General features: G+C 38.1%; 1 protein-coding gene across 4 annotated transcripts in view; it reads left to right on the top strand.

The window, feature by feature from the left end:
- KANSL1 (KAT8 regulatory NSL complex subunit 1) overlaps positions 1 to 21,988 on the top strand; it is a 183,404-nt gene that overhangs the window by 114,306 nt on the left and 47,110 nt on the right. For all 4 annotated transcript variants that reach the window (XM_041724682.1, XM_041724684.1, XM_041724681.1 and 1 more), the window contains exon 3: positions 15,154 to 15,295. In XM_041724682.1, coding sequence (XP_041580616.1) covers positions 15,154 to 15,295 — 142 coding nt within the window. The remainder of the gene's footprint in view (positions 1 to 15,153; positions 15,296 to 21,988) is intronic.

Here is a 21,988-nt window from a genome sequence, read left to right as displayed (position 1 = left end):
GTCAGGAGTGTAGGAGATGAGGCCAGAGAGCAAGCAGGGATAGGGTGAGAAGTAAGTGGTGCATGACCATTTGGGGCCATACAGGTCCTTTTTTTTTTTTTTTTTTTTTTAAGATTTTGTTTATTCATGAGAGACACAGAGGCAGAGACATGGGCAGAGGGAAAAGCAGCCTCCCTCCAGGTAGCCTGGTGCAGGACTGCATCCCAGGACCACGAAATCAGACCCTGAGCCAAAAGCAGACTCTTCAACTACTGAGGCACCCAGGTGCCCTATACAGGTCCATACAAAGAACTTGCAGGGTTCAGTTTGGTTTGGTTTTGCTTTGAGAAATGGAAAGCAGCCATAATTGATACTGGGGAGAGGAGGAGGGATGTCTTCTAACTTGTCCTTTTGTATAGCATCATTCTGGCAGCTGTATTCATGCTAAGTAGCCTGAATTCGGTCAAGGATGAGAGCCAGACCATTCAAGAGGCTCTTGGCAATAATCTGGGTGGTATGGACCAAAGAAGTAATAGGGAGGTGACAAGAAGTATTTGTGAATGCTAGACATATTTTGAAAATAGTTCCAGTAAGATTTACTGTTGGACTGAATGTGTATGTGTTGGGGTAGTGGTGGGGGGTGTCTGTAAGGGGGGTGGGTAAGAGGTGTGAGTAAGAGGTTTGAAGTTAAGAATAGTAGAGAGGGGGATGCCTGGGTGGCTCAGCGGTTGAGCATCTGCCTTTGGCTCAGGGTGTGATCCCGGAGTCCCGGGATCGAGTCCCACATCAGGCTCCCTGCATGGAGCCTGCTTCTCCTTCTGCTGTGTCTCTGCCTCTCTTTCTCTGTGTATGTCTCTCATGAATAAATAAATAGAGTCTTTAAAAAAAAAAAAAGAATAGTATAGAGGTTGGTTTTTTGTTTTTGTTTTGTTTTGTTTTTACCTCTAAGCAAAAGCAAATCAATCCAATTGAAGCAGGTTTGGAATGGTATAAAGAATGGGGAAGAGGGAGTATCAGTTTTGAATAGTAAGTTTAAGATGCTTTTTAGACATTCAGATGCAGGTGTTGAGTAGGTAAGTGTATACAGGAGTCTGGAATTCAGAGGAGCAATTGAGGCTAGAGATAAGAATTTGAGAGTCAGAAACATAGTCAATACTTAAAGCTATGCTATTTGAGAAGATTCCCTAGGAAGTGAGTGTAGGAAAAAAGATTGAGAGGTATGGGCAGTTGGGAATCTTAAAAAGAATTCAAAAAGGCAAGAGAAAAATCAGGTTAATATGTTTTGAAAGAAATGAAAAGTATTTTAAGGAGGAGAGGCTGATCACCTGTGCTAGATGCTGCTGATAGATCAAGAGTGATAAGGACTGAGAATTGGATTTAGTACAGTGGAGGTCATTGGTGACCTTGACTAGCAGTTTCAATGCAGGAGTGGAGGTTAGTACTTGGATCTAAGAAATAATGGGAGGAAGGAAATTAGACATAATGAATCTTTGTTGTAAAAAGGAAAGAGAGAAATGTGGTAATAATGTTTGCCCTGGCCTCTTATTATTAGCTGACCTCCTGATCCTTCCCTTTTCAGTTGCTGCAGAAGAGCTTGCCCTGCTATTGTGGGTGGTATTCCTGTTCCATCAGGAGAGTGATGAGCCTGCCCAGGCTACTTTTTTTGCTAGGTTGGAAGTTAGGAAATGCTAAGCTTGGGTTACCTTCTATTGAATGGGATTTTTTAGATGGCCCATATTCTTTTATTTTTCTAATCCTGAGGTCCCTAACCAGTTCACCTTCATCTTTCCACCTTTCAGAGTTTTTCTTTGGTTGCCCCTTGTGTTATTTCCAGGATTTATAGTTGTGATTTACTGGGATGAGCTAGAAGAAAAGAATCTATACTGTTTTGCCTAAACCAGAAGTTCTGTTTAAGAACTGATAAATTAACTAACAAATTGATTTTTGATTCAGCTTCATTTTCTTTAAGATGTATCCTTTTATGCCTAACCCCCAGTAGCTCTGAGTACTGTTTCTGGAAGTATGGTCTTGGATATTTCTTGCATAAGAACTATCCAACTTCTTTTCATTCACCCTGGAACTCATTTCAACTTTCAGATAACTACACACTAAAGCTGGAACATCACTTCTGGATTTTTGCATTGAGTCTTGGTTCTACCATCTTTGAGTTAGCTGGCTGAGTGATTATGGCTAGCTAGATGACAGTGCCAGGATTTGGAATTAATGTTTACTACCTCCATATATGATATTCTTTCTAACAAGCTGTATTTCGTTTTTATAGTGAGTAGAAAAATGATTCTCTATAGAAATCCTTTATTATAGTTTAATCTATGGAGCTAAATCCATAGATTCCTTAGATTTTTCTAGAGATAGCCAGAAGTTCTCCCCCATGGAATAAGAAGTGCTGGTGTCCTTCCTCCCCCTTCCTATTTTTTGTCAGTACCTTGTACTTTTCTGCTCTTCCACTGAACTTTAAGGCCCAAGGCTGACAAGTTGGGAAATGCTGAGTATAGGAGACTGTTTTTGTTTCCGTTTTAATTGTGATGTTTTGATGTGTATGAGAAGTTTCTAAGTCCTCTGCTGCTTACACTAAGTACTTTTAAAAATAAATTTTCATTTATTTTTTCATGAGAGCCAGAGAGAGAGAGATTTAGAAGGAGAAGCAGGCTTCCTGCAGGGAGCCAGATGTGGGACTAGATCCCTGGACCCAGGATCATGCCCTGAGCCAAAGGCAGACACCCAACCACTGAGCCGGCCAGGCATCTCACAATAAGTGCTTTTAAGTTGTAAGATATGCTCCTTGTCAGTCTCTTCCTTGGGTGAATGAGCTAGATCAAATAATAGCTACTCTTATACTTTAATTTGTAGCTCTTGAACAAGTGGGATTATTTAACTATTTAGGATTTTCAAAGGAGGAATTAGTATCACTTATAGAATTTGAATATTCTAACCTAAGTTTGATTTTTGAAATGTTCTAAAATGGAATCCACTCTAAAAAGATTAACTCTGGGGATCCCTGGGTGACGCAACGGTTTGGCGCCTGCCTTTGGCCCAGGGCGTGATCCTGGAGACCCGGGATCGAATCCCACGTCGGGCTCCCGGTGCATGGAGCCTGCTTCTCCCTTTGTCTGTGTCTCTGCTTCTCTCTCTCTCTCTCTCTCTGTGTGTGACTATCATAAATAAATTTTAAAAATTAAAAAAAATAAAAATAAAAAGATTAACTCTGTAGTCAAAAATGTAGACAAAAAATTGACTGGTTTACTCTGGAGGAGTCACTCTGGGATAGCAGTTCTTTGAATAACTGAGAGTCTTTCAGTATTGACTTTGTCATTTCGCTTTATTCTTGAAACATAACAGTCCTATTCTCTAAAAAAGACACAGTAACTAGGCCAGTGTTTTGTTCTGAATCTTCATGCTCAGATTCTGTGTCTAGTCCTACAGCCAGCCAAGAAGAACTATAAGCCACTTCCATCCTTCTTTGTCATGCTGTGTTTTTCTCCATTGGAACACTTCAGTGTGTCAAAGGCATTCGGGGTCTTTCAAGCTTCAGTTAGGTGGGGTTTTTAATTTTTTAAAAATATATTTATTTGAGAGAGAGCATGCATGGGTGGGGGGCAGGGCAAAGGGAGAGGGAGCAGTAGACTCCCCGCCAAGCAGGGAGCCCAATGTGGGACTTGATCCCAGGACCCTGGAATAGTAGCCTGAGCCAAAGGCAGATGCTTAACCAACTGAGCCTCCCAGGTTCCCTGGTTTGTTGTATTAAACAGTTTGATAATTAAGCAGGACAAGTCATTGGCTAAATCAGTCTCATGTATGTTTTTTTAATTTCCTGAGAGTTCCTTATTTGTGAACTACATGTATGCAGAGAACTGAAAATTGATCTACAGTTTAAAACACATGGTAGGTAGCACCCATAAAGAGGCATGGATAATCTAGTTGAAGACCAGTCAAGGTCTTTATGACATGACTTTGGAAATAAGAATACACAAATGAAATAAGACGATCACAGTAAGCTTGAAGAATACAAAGTAATGAATTCCAAGATACAGTTCTCCAGGGGAAAGATTTCCCCAGCGTGGTGGGTTTTAGGCATAAAGGATGCCCCTGGATATTTTCTAGTTGGAAATTGAATTGGGTATGACAGATTGACCTGAGTACTGCTACTGAGGGGCTTTGTTGGAGAATTAATTATATTTTTTGTTTTACTGTGCTTAGCAGATTATGTATTATGTTAAATATTACCATGATTAATAAAAAGTCTGACAAATGGGCATTGAGAAGAGTTTGAAGTACCTTAAAACTTAGAGTGTGTTTTGGAACATCTTGTCTTCTTTTTAAAGATTTTATTTGAGAGGGGAGCATGAGCAAGAGGAGGGAGAGGGACAAGCAGATTCTGTACTGAGCACAGAGCCCATGTGAGGCTGGATGCCAGGACTCTGAGCTGAAACCAAGAGTCCACACTTAGCTAACTGAACCACCCAGGTTCCCCGAACATCATCTCAGTTCTTAAACATGTAAAAATGTACAAAAGTACAAATAATTTATCTGTTAATCTGTACTAATACTAAATAACAAACTAAAACTAATTTAGAGGTTGGGTTTATAAAGTTCAGAAGTGTGGACTTTGAGACAAGAATAAAAATAAACATGGAAAATTCTAAAGGACAGATAGCTGTTTCTTCTACAAATAAATTGCAAAGAGAAAGAGGAAATATGTTATAAATTTGAGATGTACTAATCAAATGCACTGTGTGGATCTTGTCTTCAATTTGGAGAAACCAATTGAGACAGTCCACGATATCTGACCAATAACTGGATATTTGACATGAAGGATTTTTTGTTTTTTAAATTATGCAAGTGTAGAGTGTGTGTGTGTGCGCGCGCGCACGCACTTATATATAGTATACTGTATTTTAAGTGAATTTACCTTTTAGGGATCCCTGGGTGGCGCAGCGGTTTGGCGCCTGCCTTTGGCCCAGGGCGCGATCCTGGAGACCCAGGATCGAATCCCACGTTGGGCTCCCGGTGCATGGAGCCTGCTTCTCCCTCTGCCTGTCTCTGCCTCTCTCTCTCTGTGTGACTATCATAAATAAATAAAAATTTATAAAAAACATTTACCTTTTAAAGTTACACATTGAAGTACAAGATGTACTGATCTAATGACAGGGATTGACTTTAAAATTAATACACAGGGATGGGGATGGATGTTATAGATGAGAGGATTGGCCAAGATTTAATAATTATTGAAGGTAGTTGATGGTTATGTGGAAGCTTGTTATCTTTTGGCTTGTATTTGAAATTTTTTATTTTATTTCTTTAAGATTTTTTTTTAAGGATTTTATTTATTCATGAAAGACACAGAGAGAGAAAGAGAGGTAGAGACACAGGCAGAGGGGGAGAAGCAGGCTCCGTGCAGGGAGCCCAACGTGGGACTCAATCCAGGGTCTCCAGGATCAGGCCCTGGGCTGAAGACATCACTAAACCGCTGAGCCACCCAGGCTGCCCTATTTCTTTAAGATTTTATTTGTTTCTGAGGGAGACACAGAGAGAGGCCAGAGACACAGGCAGAGGGAGAAGTGGGCTCCCTGTGGGTACCCCGATGTGAACCTTGGGATCACGACCTGAGCTGAAGGCAGGCACTCAACCAACCACTGAGCCACCCAGGTGTCCCTGAATTTTTTTTTTTTTTTAAAGATTTTATTTATTTATGAGAGACACATAGGGACAGAGACAGAGAGAGAGGCAGAGACACAGGCAGAGGGAGAAGCAAGCTCCATGCAGGGAGCCCGATGTGGGACTTGATCCCGGGTCTCCAGGATCACACCCTGGGCTGAAGGCGGCGCTAAACTGCTGAGCCACCCAGGCGTCCCTGAAATTTTTCATTTAAAGAGTCCCAAGATAAATTCATGAACATAGGCAATAGACCAGGACTGCTTAATATTGTTTCATAAAATAAACGTGGATTAGAGTTCTATATGATCTGACCCTATTACCTACCTATATCCAGTGCCAGCTCCAGTGCATTCTTCCCCTTCTTGACCCTCTAAGTTCCAGCTAGAGAACTTGTGTACATATCTTTTCTTAAGACCCACCACAATCCCGCAGTATCTTCTGTGCCTCTCCACATCCCCCTATTCCTGGAACCTCTCATCCTGAGCAAGTCTGCCCAGCCAAGTTCTGGTTTATTCTTTGGAGGTTAAATGTTTATACCACAGAGAGAAGTCTTCTAGATCCTTCAATCTAGATCTGATGTCATACTTATAATCTCTTATCTCACATTTTGCATGATTGTTTATTAACATTTATCTTGCCCATTAAACTCTAAGATTAAAGAGCCACAGTTCTTATTTGTTATTACTGTATCCCCAGCACCTGGTATAATCTCTGGTAGTGAATAATAGGTGCTTAAATATTTATTAAATGGCACTGGGGCAGGGGTGTGGGGGAGGAGGAAGAGTTCATGGTGGTTGAAAGTTTGGCTGAAATAATTTGTTGAAATACACAAATCTCTTCAGTTTCAGAGGTAATCTGGTTTAAGCAGTAGGACAAAAGCCTTCAGGATTCAACCACAGAGTCTTTATCAGGATAAATTGGAAGTTTAGAATTGGCTCTGGTATATTTGCTTCCTGTTACTACAAACCTCTCTAGAAAGCTGATATAACCAGTTAGAATGACAGTTGCAAACTGCTTTTTAACCCATTCTTATCTAAGTTTTATTTTACAGCTAAAACATGAAGGATATTTGATGGTAGACTTTTTTCCTCCCAGTATTTTATTTCCTCCACCTCTAAATTTTAGCAGAGGGTAATGTCATTGAAGTTGTTGCTAAATACAGTATCTATTCTAATGAACTACAGTTGAACTGTGAACATAATGTGTTTGAACTAGGAGGGTCCATTGTACATAGATTTTTTTTTTGGATATATATTGTACATGTATTTTTTCTTCCTTAGGATTTTCATAGTATTTCCTGTAGTTTTATTGGAAGAATTCAGTATGTAATACACATGACATACAAAATATGTGTTGACTGTTTTTGTTATCAGTAAGGCTTCCACTCAACAGTAGGCAATTAGGAGTTAAGTTTTGATATCCCAAACCCGCATGTTATTCAAGGGTCAGCTATACTTTAGTTTTGCTACTTAGAATGGAACTTCTTTGGATGAGTCTGAAGCTGAACGCTCAAAATTCTGTTGCTATTAAAAACATCTATTTCCTGTTTTTTTGTTTTTTTGCCTCTTAGAGATTTCTCTTTTTTCCCTCTTATATCTTTTACAATACAGAATTGAAATCCAAGGTTATGTTTATTTAATCTTTTCTAATACACAGATTGTACTTTGCAGTTAGGATTATATCATTTTATGAACGCCACACTCCTGTGAGGCAAATGTTGCTGTTACTTCCAGAGGTCAGTTTTCATGTCTGTAATGTCATAGAGTAAATAAAAGTGAGAACTTGGCGTGAACCTATATTCCTGCTCTTTTACCTATTCATTTCATACTACATTTGAGATAGATAGTGAATTCTTGTATACACATTTTTTTTTTAATAAGGCTCTCAATAATGTCAAGATTTTCTGTTCTTGTGACTCTAACCCTTACCCTAGATACTGTGAACCTTGCAACTGTGTATGTTCTGGATGTTCAGGGATCTCAGTTTTACTTTATTCTGTTGGTTTTCTAAGTCATCTAGAGAACTTGGAGATTTCAGAATCTAGGTGTCTCCCAGGCCTTGTTGCACACTTTGAATAGCACATAACTGAAGTGATTTGTGTGCCAGTTTTTTGTGTGCCAGCATAGTGCTGTGTAACTTGCTGTAGACAGCCATTTTGTTAGTAGAATTTTTTTTTTTAACATAAAGTGAAAGAACTGCAAATAGAAATGAAATCAGAATTGAAGAGGAATCACCGCCATTTAGGCCTTTCCAGCCTATTCATTGTTGTTTAATGAAAATTTTTAAAAATTACAGGATTTGAGATTGTGAGATTGAGCCCAGCATTGGGCTCTACTCTGGAACCATGGAGCCTGCTTGAGATTCTCTTTTCCCCTCCCTCTGTCGTGTCTGTCCTGTCCTGTCCTGTCCCCACTCCCCCACCCCCAGCCCCTGTACTTACAAAATGTATATATAGATCAGGGAAAACTATCCATCAGCATTGTTCTGCTAGATTTACAGATTTTCCATCTTGGAATAGGACTAGGTGGTTTCATTAAAGACAGCAGTAGGTTAAATATGATGTGGTTCAATGCCTAGCTTTAGTGTTCCTTTCAGATAAGTCCGCTTTTGCTGTACTTTATCTTTGAGAAAAAAAGAAGTATCTGTCACTGCTGCTTGTTGGTCTGCTATTTGTGGCAGTACTATAGGCATTGAATATAGGGTATATCAAATAGAGTTGGTATATTAGTAATCTCTTGTTGGAACTCATTGACAATAAGTTGACAGTGGGCATAGTAAGGGGCATAATATTGCAAATTCTTATTTTTCTGTTAGCAGAAATTACATTCCTTAATATTTCTATTTTAGAAAATCAGTGGTAACCACCTCTGAGTTAAGTGATTCAGATCATTACTTCTTAAGGTGCAGTAAAAAAAGTTTTTGTCAGTGACACCTTTGAGGATTCAGTGTGTAATTCCTAATTCGTAAGAAATATAGGAGGATCTTGGTTGCCACATTTAAAGAGAGGTTAAATCTCCTTACATAAAAATCCCTGTGTTGATCTATTTCTCCTCTTCTAATGAAACATTTCCATTAACATTACCCTTCAAGATGATTTGGAAAATTAAAGACAGAAATCACCTGTTCATTTTCTACATTGGCCAGCAGGTAAGGTGAACCCTAAAATTTCAAGTGCTTTCCACTATGTAGTTTCAAAGTATTTATAAATCTAAGAGCTTTTTTAGAGGAAATAGTTTTTTGTTCAAGTCAGCACTAAAAATATTCTATAGGGGTTCCTGTAAAATTTCCTAAGTTCTAGATATGTGGTAATATCCTTCTAAACCTCTAAAAAGAATCATTAAACTATAAATTCACATAGCTAAAAAAGAAATCTATTTATAGGGCATATACTATCTTATACAAATAAATACTGGTACATAGCTGGCAACATTACAATTTATTATTCATGTGGTATTACCAAAGGAAACATTGGAACTGTATCTTCCTGCAGTTAGGTAACCAAAAAGCAACCCATAATGTAAAATTTTAATGGATTTTTATGTAGCACATGGAGGGAAAGCAAATTTATCAATAAAACTTTTATAAAAGTGAGGGGCAAAATATGAGTTAAAATGAATTCTCAAGCAGTAGCCTGGTAGGTATAGACAAACATTCTGGCATAAACTGGAATAAAGTTCATAGCAGAATAATAGATTAGAAGGCATTCTAGCATCCTGCACAGGCAATGCAGTAAAACAATTTCACTAATTGTTAGCACAGCATAAGCAACAAGAGAGAGTTGAAAGACTCATCTATGTTGGAATGCATCTTTTTCTTCATCATTCATAAAGACTACATTAGAAACAAATTCTCAATATGTAATTATCTTTGTGCTGCCTTAGTCATGTATTCTTTTTTGAAGTCTATATGACTAATATTAAATCAATACCTCATTTTTGATCGGTAAATTATCAGAATAATAAATTTACATTTTGAACATTTGGAGGAAGTCCACGTCTCCCTCTGGTAAATTGAGCTTCTGTGGCATGTTGTATTTGTTATGGGGGAAAAAGAAGAGATGTGAAGATCTCTATCACTGGAGTTTGGTAACATCATCATAGCTACCTCAGACTTGTTAACTGTATTCCTCTCACCTTTGCTACAGTTGAGCTTTCTGCCCATATTGCAGGTTTTTCTTTTAAGATTTATTTATTTATTTATGATAGACAGAGAGAGAGACAGAGAGGCGCAGAGATACAGGAGGAGGGAAAAGCAGGCTCCATGCCGGGAGCCCGACGTGGGACTCAATCCCAGGACTCCAGGATCGCGCCCTGGGCCAAAGGCAGGCGCCAAACCGCTGAGCCACCCAGGGATCCCCTATTGAAGATTTTTTAAATACAAGATACTAGGGTGCCTGGGTAGCTCAATTGATTAAGCGTCTGCCTTCAGCTCAGGTCATGATCTAGGGATCCTGGGATCAAGCCCCGCTTTGGGCTCCCTGCTCAGTGGTGATTCTGCTTCTCTTCTCCCCCAGTCCCCCTCCATTTGTGCTCTGTTCTCTCAAATAAATAAAATCTTCTTTAAAAAAAAAAAACGCACAAAATACTTTATTGGACACTTGGCAGGGTTTTCTGTTTTTCATTAATTATATTATAATATTGTGGCAACTTGCCATTGAAAATTACTTCCAATTCTAAACTGTCAAATGACAAATGTATTTGTGGAATGAAACTTGTTCATAATTGTGATGACTATTCCCTTAATGCTGCTTATTTTTAATTAGTTTATTCGCCAGTTTCCAAGAAATATTATAGGAGGTTCAGTTTATTATTGATATTTAGGAGAATACCTATATAGCAGGTTTGTTAGTTTTGACCTTAGGAAAATTTAAAAGGGCTGTTCTTTGATATCAGAGAAAAATAGTATTCATCAAAGTTCTTGTAAACTGAAATGTTTTAAGTAATTTTCTTTTTTAGCCTCAGACTTTCACACAGATTTTAAAATGTTTTGGTTTATTCTTCCCTTCCTCCATCAGACAAGGAAAAAATTTTTTATTTTTATTTATTTATTTATTATTTATTTATTTATTTATTTATTTATTTATCTATCTATTTATTTTGGTTAAGATGTGTCTAAATTCAGAGATAACAAATAGATTTCATCTTTCTTGACAATATAGAGAGCTTGGTGTCCTGGAACATTGTCATGAGAAGGCTTATGAACTAAGTTCAGGATCATTGGGAGAGACTGCCAGAATTCCTTGTCCATTAGGGGTGACTAAGGAGGAGGTGCTGTAAATTTGCCAAGAAATCTCCTTTTCTTTAGTTTTCAACTTTAGGGTTTTGTTTTGGCTGGCACTATCAGTTGTTAAAACAAATTTTGTGAATCACTTGTCATTAAATGGATGCTGTGTTAATTTTACTAATCACTTTTTGTCTTTGAATTGCTTTTACAATATTTGACTTCTCTTATACTTTGTTTTCTTCAAGAGTTAGGATTTGAAAAGCCACAGGAGCTGTATGGTACCTTACACATGACAGGAAGAAATGAGGTTTGAGGGGAGCTTATTTAGGAAAAGTAGTGTGTAACTTCCATTAAGAGTAATGACTTGGGACACCTGGGTGGCTCAGTGGTTGAGCGTCTGCCTTTGGCCCAGGGCGTGATCCTGGAGACCTGGGATCGAGTCCCACATCGGGCTCCCTGCATGGAGCCTGCTTCTCCCTCTGCCTGTGTCTCTGCCTCTCTCTCTGTCTCTCATGGATAAATAAATAAAATCTTTAAAAAAAAAAAAAGAGTAGTGACTTAAGGAGGTTTATTGAGCGCATTGGTGATATGGTAGACAGATATTCAGCGCTGTGATAGTTTTGGGAATGACATGAACTTATAAAAACCAATAGATTTAACAGGATAGGAAGGTGGTAAACTTTGTAGAGGAATGAATATTGGAAACTTGATATGCAGTTTGTTAACTAGCTTTGCCTCTTTCAGAAAAGAGGGGGAGGCATTTTTATAGTTTAGGGATGATCCAGAAGTTATTACTTTAATCTCTTGAGGTTCTCTTCTGAATTTGAGCTGGAACTAGACTTGCAGTCAACATTACACTAGATAATTATACTTTTTTTTAACACATTAATCATTTTTATTCTGTCACTTAAATAGGAAAATTATAGAGAGAGAGAGAGAGACAGACCACGCATACAAGCAGGGAGGAGGAGGTAGAGGTAGAGGCAGAGGGAGAGAGAAAATCTTAAGCAGGCTCCATGCCCAGAACAGAGCCCATGCAGAAACAGACACAGGGCTCAGTCTCACAACTCTAAGATCATGACCTGAGCCGAAATCAAGAGTCAGATGCTTCACCGACTGAGCCACCCAGGTGCCCCAGATAATTAAACTTTTTTTTAAAAAAGTATCTTTACATCTTATATTAATTCCATCAAGATTGGGGAACTATAAAATGCCTTCTTTTTTTTTTTTAAAGATTTATTTATTTATGATAGAGAGAGAGAGGCAGAGACACAGGCAGAGGGAGAAGCAGGCTCCATGCTGGGAGCCCGATGCGGGACTTGATCCCCAGACTCCAGGATCACGCCCTGAGCCAAAAGCAGGCACTGAACCGCTGAGCCACCCAGGGATCCCCAAATGCCTTCTTTCTAACAGAGAAATGATAGGACAATACTTTATCACAGTGGTTGTCTTGAATGGCATATTTTTGGACCATATAAAATAAAATATCGTTACTGTCCTTGGTCTTAATTATAATTAAGACCAGCAGGGGGAGAGTCAGGCAGAGGGAGAGGGGAGAAGCAGGCTCTCTGCTTAGAGCCTGATGTGGGGCTTGATCCCAGCATGCTGGGCTCAGGGCCTGAGCTAAAGGCAGACACAACCAATTGAGCCACTCAGGTGCCCCAGACTTTTTGTTTTTAAAAGAGGAGTCACACATTACATTATAAGTAGAGCTAAAATCCAACTTCATTCCCCTTCCCAGAGGTGATGAGGACCCTGATTCTAAATTTGTTGAGTATCAGTTCTGTGCATGTTTGTATACCTTTACTATTTATTTACTGGTAACAGTCCTTATTGTATGTTTATTCTTTTTTGGTTTTCTTAGTTTTTCTGTTCTTTATTGTTGAGGTTTATTCATGTTGATAGATACAATAATAACTATTGATAAACAGTATTCCATAAAATTCTTTTACTACTTGTGTGTATCTAAAAAGACTTACTTCTTAGTTTATTTCCCTACTTTAGCAAATTAGATTGTAACTTTTAGCTATTACAACCTTTTACTGCAGTGAATCAGTTTCTTCATACAGGTATGCAGGTTTGTTTTCAGAAACAGAATTTCATGATGGTTGGGTATGCACATTTTTCTGTCTAGCCAAGTATTTCTAGATTACTCTTTAAAAGGAAGGGGGAGTGCCGGTTTTTGTTACTGGCAGTGTATGAATTGCTGATTTTCACATCTTACCAAAACTTGGTTTTTCCCTATTTGGGTTTAAATAGGCAGCCCAGGTGGCTCAGCAGTTTAGTGCTGCCTTCAGCCCAGGGCGTGATCCTGGAGTCCTGGGATCAAGTCCCATGATGGGCTCCCTGCATGGAGCTTGCTTCTCCCTCTGCCTGTGTCTCTGCCCCCCCCCCTCTCTCTCTCTCTCTCTCTCTGTCTCTGTCTCTCTGTCTCTCTCATGAATAAATAAATAAAATCTTAAAAAAAAAATAGAAGTTCAGGGACACCTGGGTGGCTCAGTGGTTAAGTGCCTTCAGCTCAGGGTGTGATCCTGGAGTCCTGGGATCGAGTCCCACATCCAGCTGCCTGCATGGAGCCTGCTTCTCCCTCTGCCTATCTCTCTCTCTCTCTCTCTCATGAATAAATAAATAAAATCTTTTTAAAAAATAATATTTTGACCAAAATCTAACAGGGTGTGGCATATTTTTATGTACTCACTGGCCATTTGGATTTCTCTTAGGTGATTTCTCCATTTATCTGTTATTACACTGTCCATTTTTTAACCTGTTTGGAGTTCTGTTCTATATTTTGATATTTGATCTTGAATTATTTGTATTAGAGATACCTTCTACCAAATAATGGCTTGCCTTTACCTTCATTCAAATCTTTTGTATGTTGAAATTTAACTAAAATGTTTTTTGTGTCTTATTTAAGGAATCCTAAAGATACTTTTGAGTGTGGCTTTTCAGATTTAGGAATTCCAAAATTAAGGAATTATATCATGAAGAAGGGAACTAACTTTTTTTCATGTAAAGAATTGGTTCTTTCAGTACTATTTTATTGAGTAGTTCAATCTTTCCCCACTGGTAATGGATGTCATCCTTTTTATATATCCAGTTCTAAGTTTTGGGGCCTTGTATTTGTCTCACTAGTCTCCTTTGTCTTTCTAGATTGCCATAATTGTCGTCGCTTTACAGGAAGTCTGTAGTGCCAGTTTCCATCAGTTTTTCTTTAGAATATCTCTACTGCTGGTCCTCACTTCCTTGTGAATTTTTGGATCTGTTCATCTGCTTTCGTTAAAAACCTCGTAGGGAATTTGATTGGAACTTATTTGAATTTGGGGCACCTGAGTGGATCAGTGGTTGAGTATCTGCCTTTGGCTCAGGCTGTGATCCTGGGGTCCTGGGATTGAGGCCCACATTGGGCTTCCCACAGAGCCTGTATGTCTGCCTCTCTCTCTCTGTCTCTGTTATGAATAAACAAATCTTTAAAAAAATTATCTAGGGGATCCCTGGGTGGCTCAGCGGCTTAGCGCCTGCCTTCAGCCCAGAGCATGATCCTGGAGTCCCGGGATGACTTCCGCATCAGGCTGCCTGAATGGAGCCTGCTTCTCCCTCTGCCTCTGCCTCTGCCTCTGCCTCTCTCTCTCTCTCTCTCTCTCTCTCTCTCTGTCTCTGATGAAATAAATAAAATCTTTTAAAAAAATATCTGAATTTATACATGTATATGAAAATGCCATTAAAAATTGTATCGCATCATTTATAGAGGCCTTTATGATTTTAGGTTTTATTATTTTCCCTAAAAATGTTTTATGTATAATGTTAGCATTTGTTGGTATTGTGAATAGTGCTCTTTATAAAAGTGAGTATTTTCTACTTATTGGCACATAACAACACTTTGAGTTTTAGTATGCCAAACTTGACAGTTTTGCTGAATTCTTAATTTGTGATGTCTTTTGGATTTCTGTGTAGATAATCTTTAGTTTATATGTCTTATATAAAGTAGAAAAATACTTCTCTGTCTCCTGAGAATATTTCTATGTCTTCTCTGAAATTGCCATAGGATCAGGATACTAGAAGCCCGTTTCAACTAGTTAATTTGGGACTTACTTATATGTGAGTTTTTGTCCATAGGTGTCCTGTGATTGACATGCGTACATACATACATACATAAAGTCTTGTGTTTTTCTTGGCACTAGGAGAAGTGACGTAAGAGCCTTTAGATGTTAAAATCCTCCCATTCCCTTTGGGTATAAATGTTGTTGCTACTCTTGAATATCACTGTTTATTTCCTTTTAGGAGGCGCAGGTCAGAATGGAGATGGGCTGCAGACCGAGCAGCTATTGTCAGCCGCTGGAACTGGCTTCAGGCTCATGTTTCTGACTTGGAATATCGAATTCGGCAGCAAACAGATATTTACAAACAGATACGTGCTAATAAGGTAAGAGATAAATGTCTGGTCTTTTTCAGCCCAGTGAAAAATTACCATTATCCCTTTTTTCCCCATCCTCAGTAACTCTTAACTGTGTCAGAGGGAAGAGTTTAATGTGATCTGATATAGTGGCTTAATTTGTTTAAGGGCCTGCTGTTGTTTAGTATAGTGAGACAACACTATTAGAATATAATGTTAAATTGAACATGTGTTTAGAACAAAACAGTTCTATTTGGGGGCTAGTAGGAAACTAAGAAAAAGAGACTATTAAGTAAGCCATTGATATAACTTATTATTTGTTATATATATGGAAAAGCATTTATGACAGGAGGATATCATCTTGCGTTTTTACTTAGGTGCATTTCTATTTTACCACTAAGCTTCTCTTGAAAGATTGTTCCAGTGAAATTAGACATTGGTGTTGAAATTTTGGGTTTTTTTGGTGGCCTCCAAACTGCTAAGTCCTGATTCCTACAGAACTTTTTATCTTTGATAGTGACATTCTGGTAGTTGTTCTTTTTAAAGATGAACTTAGAAAAAAGTCTCTTACTCAATATGGGTTTGACTGAGGAATGAATGTGCATAGAAAAGATGTCTGTTTAGCAAATAGGTGAGTGCCTGTGTGTACCAGGCACTGTTCTCCTTAGAGGGGTCAGTGGTAAATAAAAATCATACTTTTGTGAGGCTTATATTCCTGCAAGATTTTTTTTTTTTAAAAGTAGTAGCTAGTTGAGTCTACTGCTCTTAAGTGTTACAACACTTTTTTGTTCTGCTTTAATGCTGGTCAAAGCCTTCAGAAAATTACTGTACTGTGGACCGTATGCATTAAATTAAGTAGTAGGCCCAAAGCTAAAGAATGACCAACTGACAAGATAAAATGACAAGAGTTTGAAGTTCCCCAGCCTCTCGTATATGTCATCTGAGTTTGTATCCCAAAAATTCCACTGGAGTGCTCTTCTTGTTTTTTGGGAAAACATTTTTATTGGCTACATTCTATTAACCTTTCTTGGCAACTTTTAATTATTCCTTTTATTAAAATTATAAAGTATACTATAATAAACGTTTTCAGCTAAGAACTTTTATGTTCTTAATGGATACTTTATTTTTTTTTTTTTTTTTTTTTTTTTTTTTTTCTTAATGGATACTTTAGAGAAGTATTTTGGCAACAGCCTCTGTTCACAGTCTTACTAGCTGTGTTTGAATTTTTTTTCCCTAAGATTTTATTTTTTTTAAGTAACCTCTACACCCAGCTTGGGGTTCAAACTCATAACTCAGAGATCAAAAGTCATGTGCTCTACTGACTGAACCAGATAGACAGACACCCAGAGAAGATATTCTTAATTCACTTTTGGTTCCTGCTTTATTCTTTAGCTCATAACTCAGCAGCAATGATAGCAGTTTTGGGGAAACTTTCAGAAGTCTTAGATATTTCTAATATCCGGAAAGTAGTTATTCTGGAGTTTTGTGTATATATTGATAATCCAAGAGGTTTTTATTCAGAACATTATGTATTCCAGGTTTGGGTTGATAATCTTTTGTTCTAGTTCTGTCTTTGCTACCATAGAAGCTCTGAAAGAAAAGTCACTGAATCTTTCTGGGCCTCTGTTTTCATGGTCTGTAAAATAAGACATTCAAGATTATAATATATTTTCTTGGTCTGGAGTCTAAATACACAATGTTTGTTATGAAATTGTGACAGGAAACATTGAATAATTCTAATAAGTAATAATAGGTCAAGAAAATTGACAACCTTACTATTTTATTATTTTATATTTACCCAATGTCTGTTTAAAACCAATGTATAGTTTCTTGGGGCCGCTGTAACAGCACAAATTGAGTGGTAAACTTAAAACAACAGAAATTTATTTTCTACAGTTCTGGAGAGTAGAATTCTGAAATCAGGGTGTAGGGAAGGCTATATTCCCTTGAGGATTCTAGGAAAGAATCCTTCCTTGCTTCTGGTGGTTGCAGGTTGTCCTTGGTGTTCCTCCGTTTATAACAGCGTCATTCCGGTTTCTGCCTCTTGTCATGTGGCCATTTTGTGTGTCTGTGCCCACATTGCCCTCTTAAAAGAACACTGGTCATATTGGGATTTAGGACCCACACTAGCACTCATTTTAACCCAGTTACATCTGCAAAGACCTTAATTCCAAAAAGGATTAATTTACAAGTTCTGGGTTGCATAAATTTCGGAGGGATACTGTTCATGCCTGTATAACGTATAAGCACCGAAATTCACCCCAAAGATAAGTTAACATGCATTTAGTCTTATATCACTATAATAAAAGTCTTTGAGCATTTACTGTGTACTAGGCACTGTGCTAAGTGCTCTACCATTACTTACAAATTTAAAGGTAAACCAGTGGAGGTCCAGAAGGGTAAGCAGTTTGTTCATGGTCAAGCAAACATGTGAGGACAGAGCTGAGATACAAGCATTTGACTGTTGCTCGTTAGTTTTTTTTCCAAGTGCTTAACTACTTTTTAAGTTATTACAATGGGAGATTTTAACTGCCTTGCTTTGATAAAGTGGATTGGTGTTCCCATTTCCATACTGCTCTATGGTATCTAAGATTGCTTGGATAGTACAGACCTTTGCATGACATGAGTCTAGGTTTTGTGGTCAACTGTAGAGTTATAATTTGTCTTTGGTTGGGGGAAAAAGGAGGAGGCTTTTTTTTTTTTTTTTTGACTATGCTACTTTGAGAAACTTAATATTAACATGTTAGAAAGTAAATCCTTAAAAAGAAAAAGGATTAGGGTTAGGGTTAGGGAGAACTACCATTAGTTGATTACCAATTTCTTTTCAATCAGAAATTAAGTATTAACTTCCAGGTTGAAAGAGTCTTGAGGGTTTCTTTTGGTACCAGTAATGATTCCTTTTGCTTTTTGGAGAAAGGATACAGTGTTTAGGAGTTCTCTGGGTGTTTGCTCCTTGCTATTTATTGTATTTTAATTTTCATATTCAGTGAGGTTTTTTTGTTTGTTTGTTTTTTTAAGATGCTACTATGGGGCAGCCCAGGTGGTTCAGCGGTTTAGCGCTGCCTTTTGCCCAGAGTGTGATCCTGGGGACCAGGGATTGAGTTCCACATCGGGTTCCCTATGTGGATCCTGCTTCTCCCTCTGCCTGTGTCTCTGCCTCTCTTTCTCTCTCATGAATAAATAAATCTTAAAAAAAAAAAAAAAGATGCTACTATGTCTTTTAGAATGAGAAAAGAAAACTATGTACCTGGAGAGTGTACTATATATAAGGTATGTTCATGTGTGGTGTTTAATGCACCGAGCAAATCTTACAGCTAACAATTTTGTAAGAGGCAGAAGTAAATCTGAACTCATGGTTGTTTATCTGACTCCAAAGCATTTTGTCTAATACCCTGCAATTCTGTCTTCATCATTTGTCTTGAGCATATTTATTGAAATTTCGTATGTGCTAAATAAACCTGAGGAGGAAAGCACAGGGACCAAATGGGTTCCCTTGCTAAAGGAGATTTCTTAACACAGTCTTCAACATCCATGTCTAATACAAAACATACCATTTTTCTTTTATCTCTTTGATCTGTGAAATTACACAGCACAGTTATTTATTGGGAATGAGAGGTGGAAGAGCACTGAAGTTTATGGATAGAAAAGGAGCCGAATGGAAGAGAAGATTAGAAATGCACCTGTCTTCAAAAGTGATGTAAAGCAGTTGACATTCCCATTTTAGTGGGGATGTAAGGCATTCTGGACAGCTGTGTCTTGCCTAGGTAGTCCCAGACAGTACTGTGGAACTGATCTACAGTGAGATCACTGGTTTATCTTAAGATGGAGAAGGAAGATGGACCTACTCAGAATGAAAAGGGGAAGGGAGTATGTAAAATTGCATCTTAATTCTGTATTATAAATTGATGTTTTTAATCTTGTACTTCGACTCCATATGTTATACAAAATTGATGAAATAGAAGCAGTTAACCCACATCTATAACTGGTTTTTCCTCTTTCCTTTTTGCTTCTTTTCCCCGGAATTGTAATCAGACTTAGCATAATTCCTTCTACCAATTCTTCCTTTTTCAATTTTAGTTCATATTATTTTTTCTTCCTTTTTTTGACCTCTACAGGAGAACTTTGTGTTTCCACAAAGGAATAATTTATGAGGATGTATTACTACTGCATGCAACTATGACGCACCCCAATTCCTTTCATCCTTAGGTAGGGGTTTTCTAGGCCTAGGGAGCCTGGGCATGATTTTGCTTTTGACTTGAGGAACAGAGGTGAAAGATGGGGAGACTCTCCCAGTCTTGGTACCATAGCGTCTGCTAGCTTGCTGTCTTATTTTAGAGTGCTGTAAGAGCCCTGAGGTGCCCACTCCAACTTAATCCTCACACTGTTCTTTCCTCTCTAGCATTTTATACCTCCTGATAATACTATATAAAATTTACATATTTATATTGTATATTATCTGTCTTCCCCAGTATAAGAATATAAGTACTCTTTCAGGGATGGATTCAGATGAGGGTGCAGGGGTGGAAGGATTTGTCTCTCCTTTCCAGAATCCCCAGCCTCTAAAAAATGTTGATAAATGGATACTTAATGGCTTGATTTGAATGAAAGAACAAGAATAGTTTGACCCAGTCTTTAGCCCTGGTTCTGCCATGGATTGACCTGTTGACATGACCTTCAAACCTGCATCCTCTCTGAATCTATAAAATGATGGGGAATAAATGGTTCCTACCAGGTTTTGTTTATAAGTCTCAGGAGAGTGTTCATGTTGTCAGAGAGGTGTTTATCTTAAGAAATTACTCAGTGGTTTAAGGAAAAAGTTTTCTCTCTGGAAAATATTAGCTGTTATATCCTGACTTACCTTCTCACCTGAAAAAAACTGAGGGAGTAACTTTATACCTGATAATTGGATTATTTAGGCTTCTGGCTGTAATTAGTATAAACTCAGTGTTTTATATTTATCTTTCCTATTCAAGGAAAAATTTTAACCTGAAACTCAAAAAATAATTGTTACATTTCATTTTTTGGTGTATGATTCTGCAAGGGAGTATGGGGGATTCAAATATATTTGTATTTTGTCTAAGTCTTTAAGGGGCTTAATATTAGGTAATGAACATATTGAGGCAACAGTAAATAAATTGGCCTAAGGTTCTGCTCTGGTAATGAGATTCACATACACAGAAAGTAGGACATAATCATGATGCTTTAGGAACTCTGGTAATGTAGATAAAATAAGTAGGGCTCAGTTAACCAGGGACATTTTCTTGGAAGGAGACCGGACTTGGATTTGACGAATCTCTTTGAAAGGATGAATGACATTTTGGGAAGATAAATATTTTTTTAAGGGCAGAATCCATATGAACAAAAGACATAAGAACTAGTAGTATTGTAACCTTTAATTGCATTTATTTACCTAGTAACTATATTGTAATAACCTCCTCTCAGTGGCAACACTTCATATAGGCAAACATTTTCTAGGAGGTAATAAGACTGGTGTTAAGTGTAACTAAGGTTTTTAAGCAGGGAAGATGTTGAATGCACTACTTTAAGAAGAGAGTAGTGTGCAAGGTAGCTGGTTTTGCGAATAGTTTTTACTTTGACATGGTAGAGCTTATGAAATCTTTTTCAGTGCTTGTGATTGAGACAAGAAAATATTTTGCAGCAGCAGTTCTTTTAGCAGAGAAACTTCATTTTGAAGTCTAGGGAAAACATTTCTTGATGAGTCTTTTCCCCCTTTCTGAGGAGTTTCCAGTTCATCTACATAGTCTGGTCATAGTCTTATTTGGGGATATGTAGTGTTTCTCTTGCTTGTAGTGAGGGTATTGTAGCACCTTTTTTTGGAACTGAGATCGAATTCCATTGTTCTTTTTTAATACCACCACCACCCCCGATTTCATCTCTGCATCCCATTTCATAGAGATTTTAGAGTTAGAAAGGACCCCAGGGATGGATCATCTGGCTCACTGGCTCACAAGAGTTGTGTCATAATGCCTAAGGAATTCAAATTGTTACAGTCAAAATCTCCAGGTCCTGAAATCTGTTTTAAGATGTTCACTGGGGGATTCTGATGCTGAGTCGAGACTGTTCAAGTCTAATATGTTTCAATTTATAGCTTGCTTTAGGACTTACCAGTGGAGCTTTTTACCTGCTTCTCCCTCCTCCTGTGTCTCTGCCTCTTTCTCTCTCTATCATAAATAAAAATAAATAAATACATCTTTAAGGGTGGGGGGGATCCCTGGGTGGCTCAGCGGTTTGGCGCCTGCCTTTGGCCCAGGGCGCGATCCTGGAGTCCCAGGATTGAGTCCCACGTCGGGCTCCCGATATGGAGCCTGCTTCTCCCTCCTCCTGTGTCTCTGCCTCTTTCTCTCTCTCTCTCTGTCTATCCTAAATAAAAATAAATAAATAAATCTTTAAAAAAAAAAAAAAAAAAAGGACTTACCAGTGGAGCTTTTTAAAAATGTAGAATACCCAGCCCTAACCCCAGGGACTCTGAGTAGATTTCATGTTGAAGCTGGGCAGGTATAGCTTGATAAGTTTCCCCAGGTGATTCTAATACAAAATTACCTGTAAGAGATTAGTATCAGCTCTCCTTATTTTCTAGATAAGAGAAGGAGATCCCAGACACAAAGCCCTGGTTACTTTCACCCCAGTCTTTCTGTTACACAGTATCAAAACTTGGTTTGGTTACTTCTGTTTGAGTTTAGCATGAGATTCATGAGTATAGCT

The sequence above is a fragment of the Vulpes lagopus genome, chromosome 12 (assembly GCF_018345385.1).
Source record: "Vulpes lagopus strain Blue_001 chromosome 12, ASM1834538v1, whole genome shotgun sequence".
In the NCBI taxonomy this organism is placed as follows: Eukaryota; Metazoa; Chordata; class Mammalia; order Carnivora; family Canidae; genus Vulpes; species Vulpes lagopus.
This window is presented reverse-complemented; position numbering and strand designations above follow the sequence as displayed.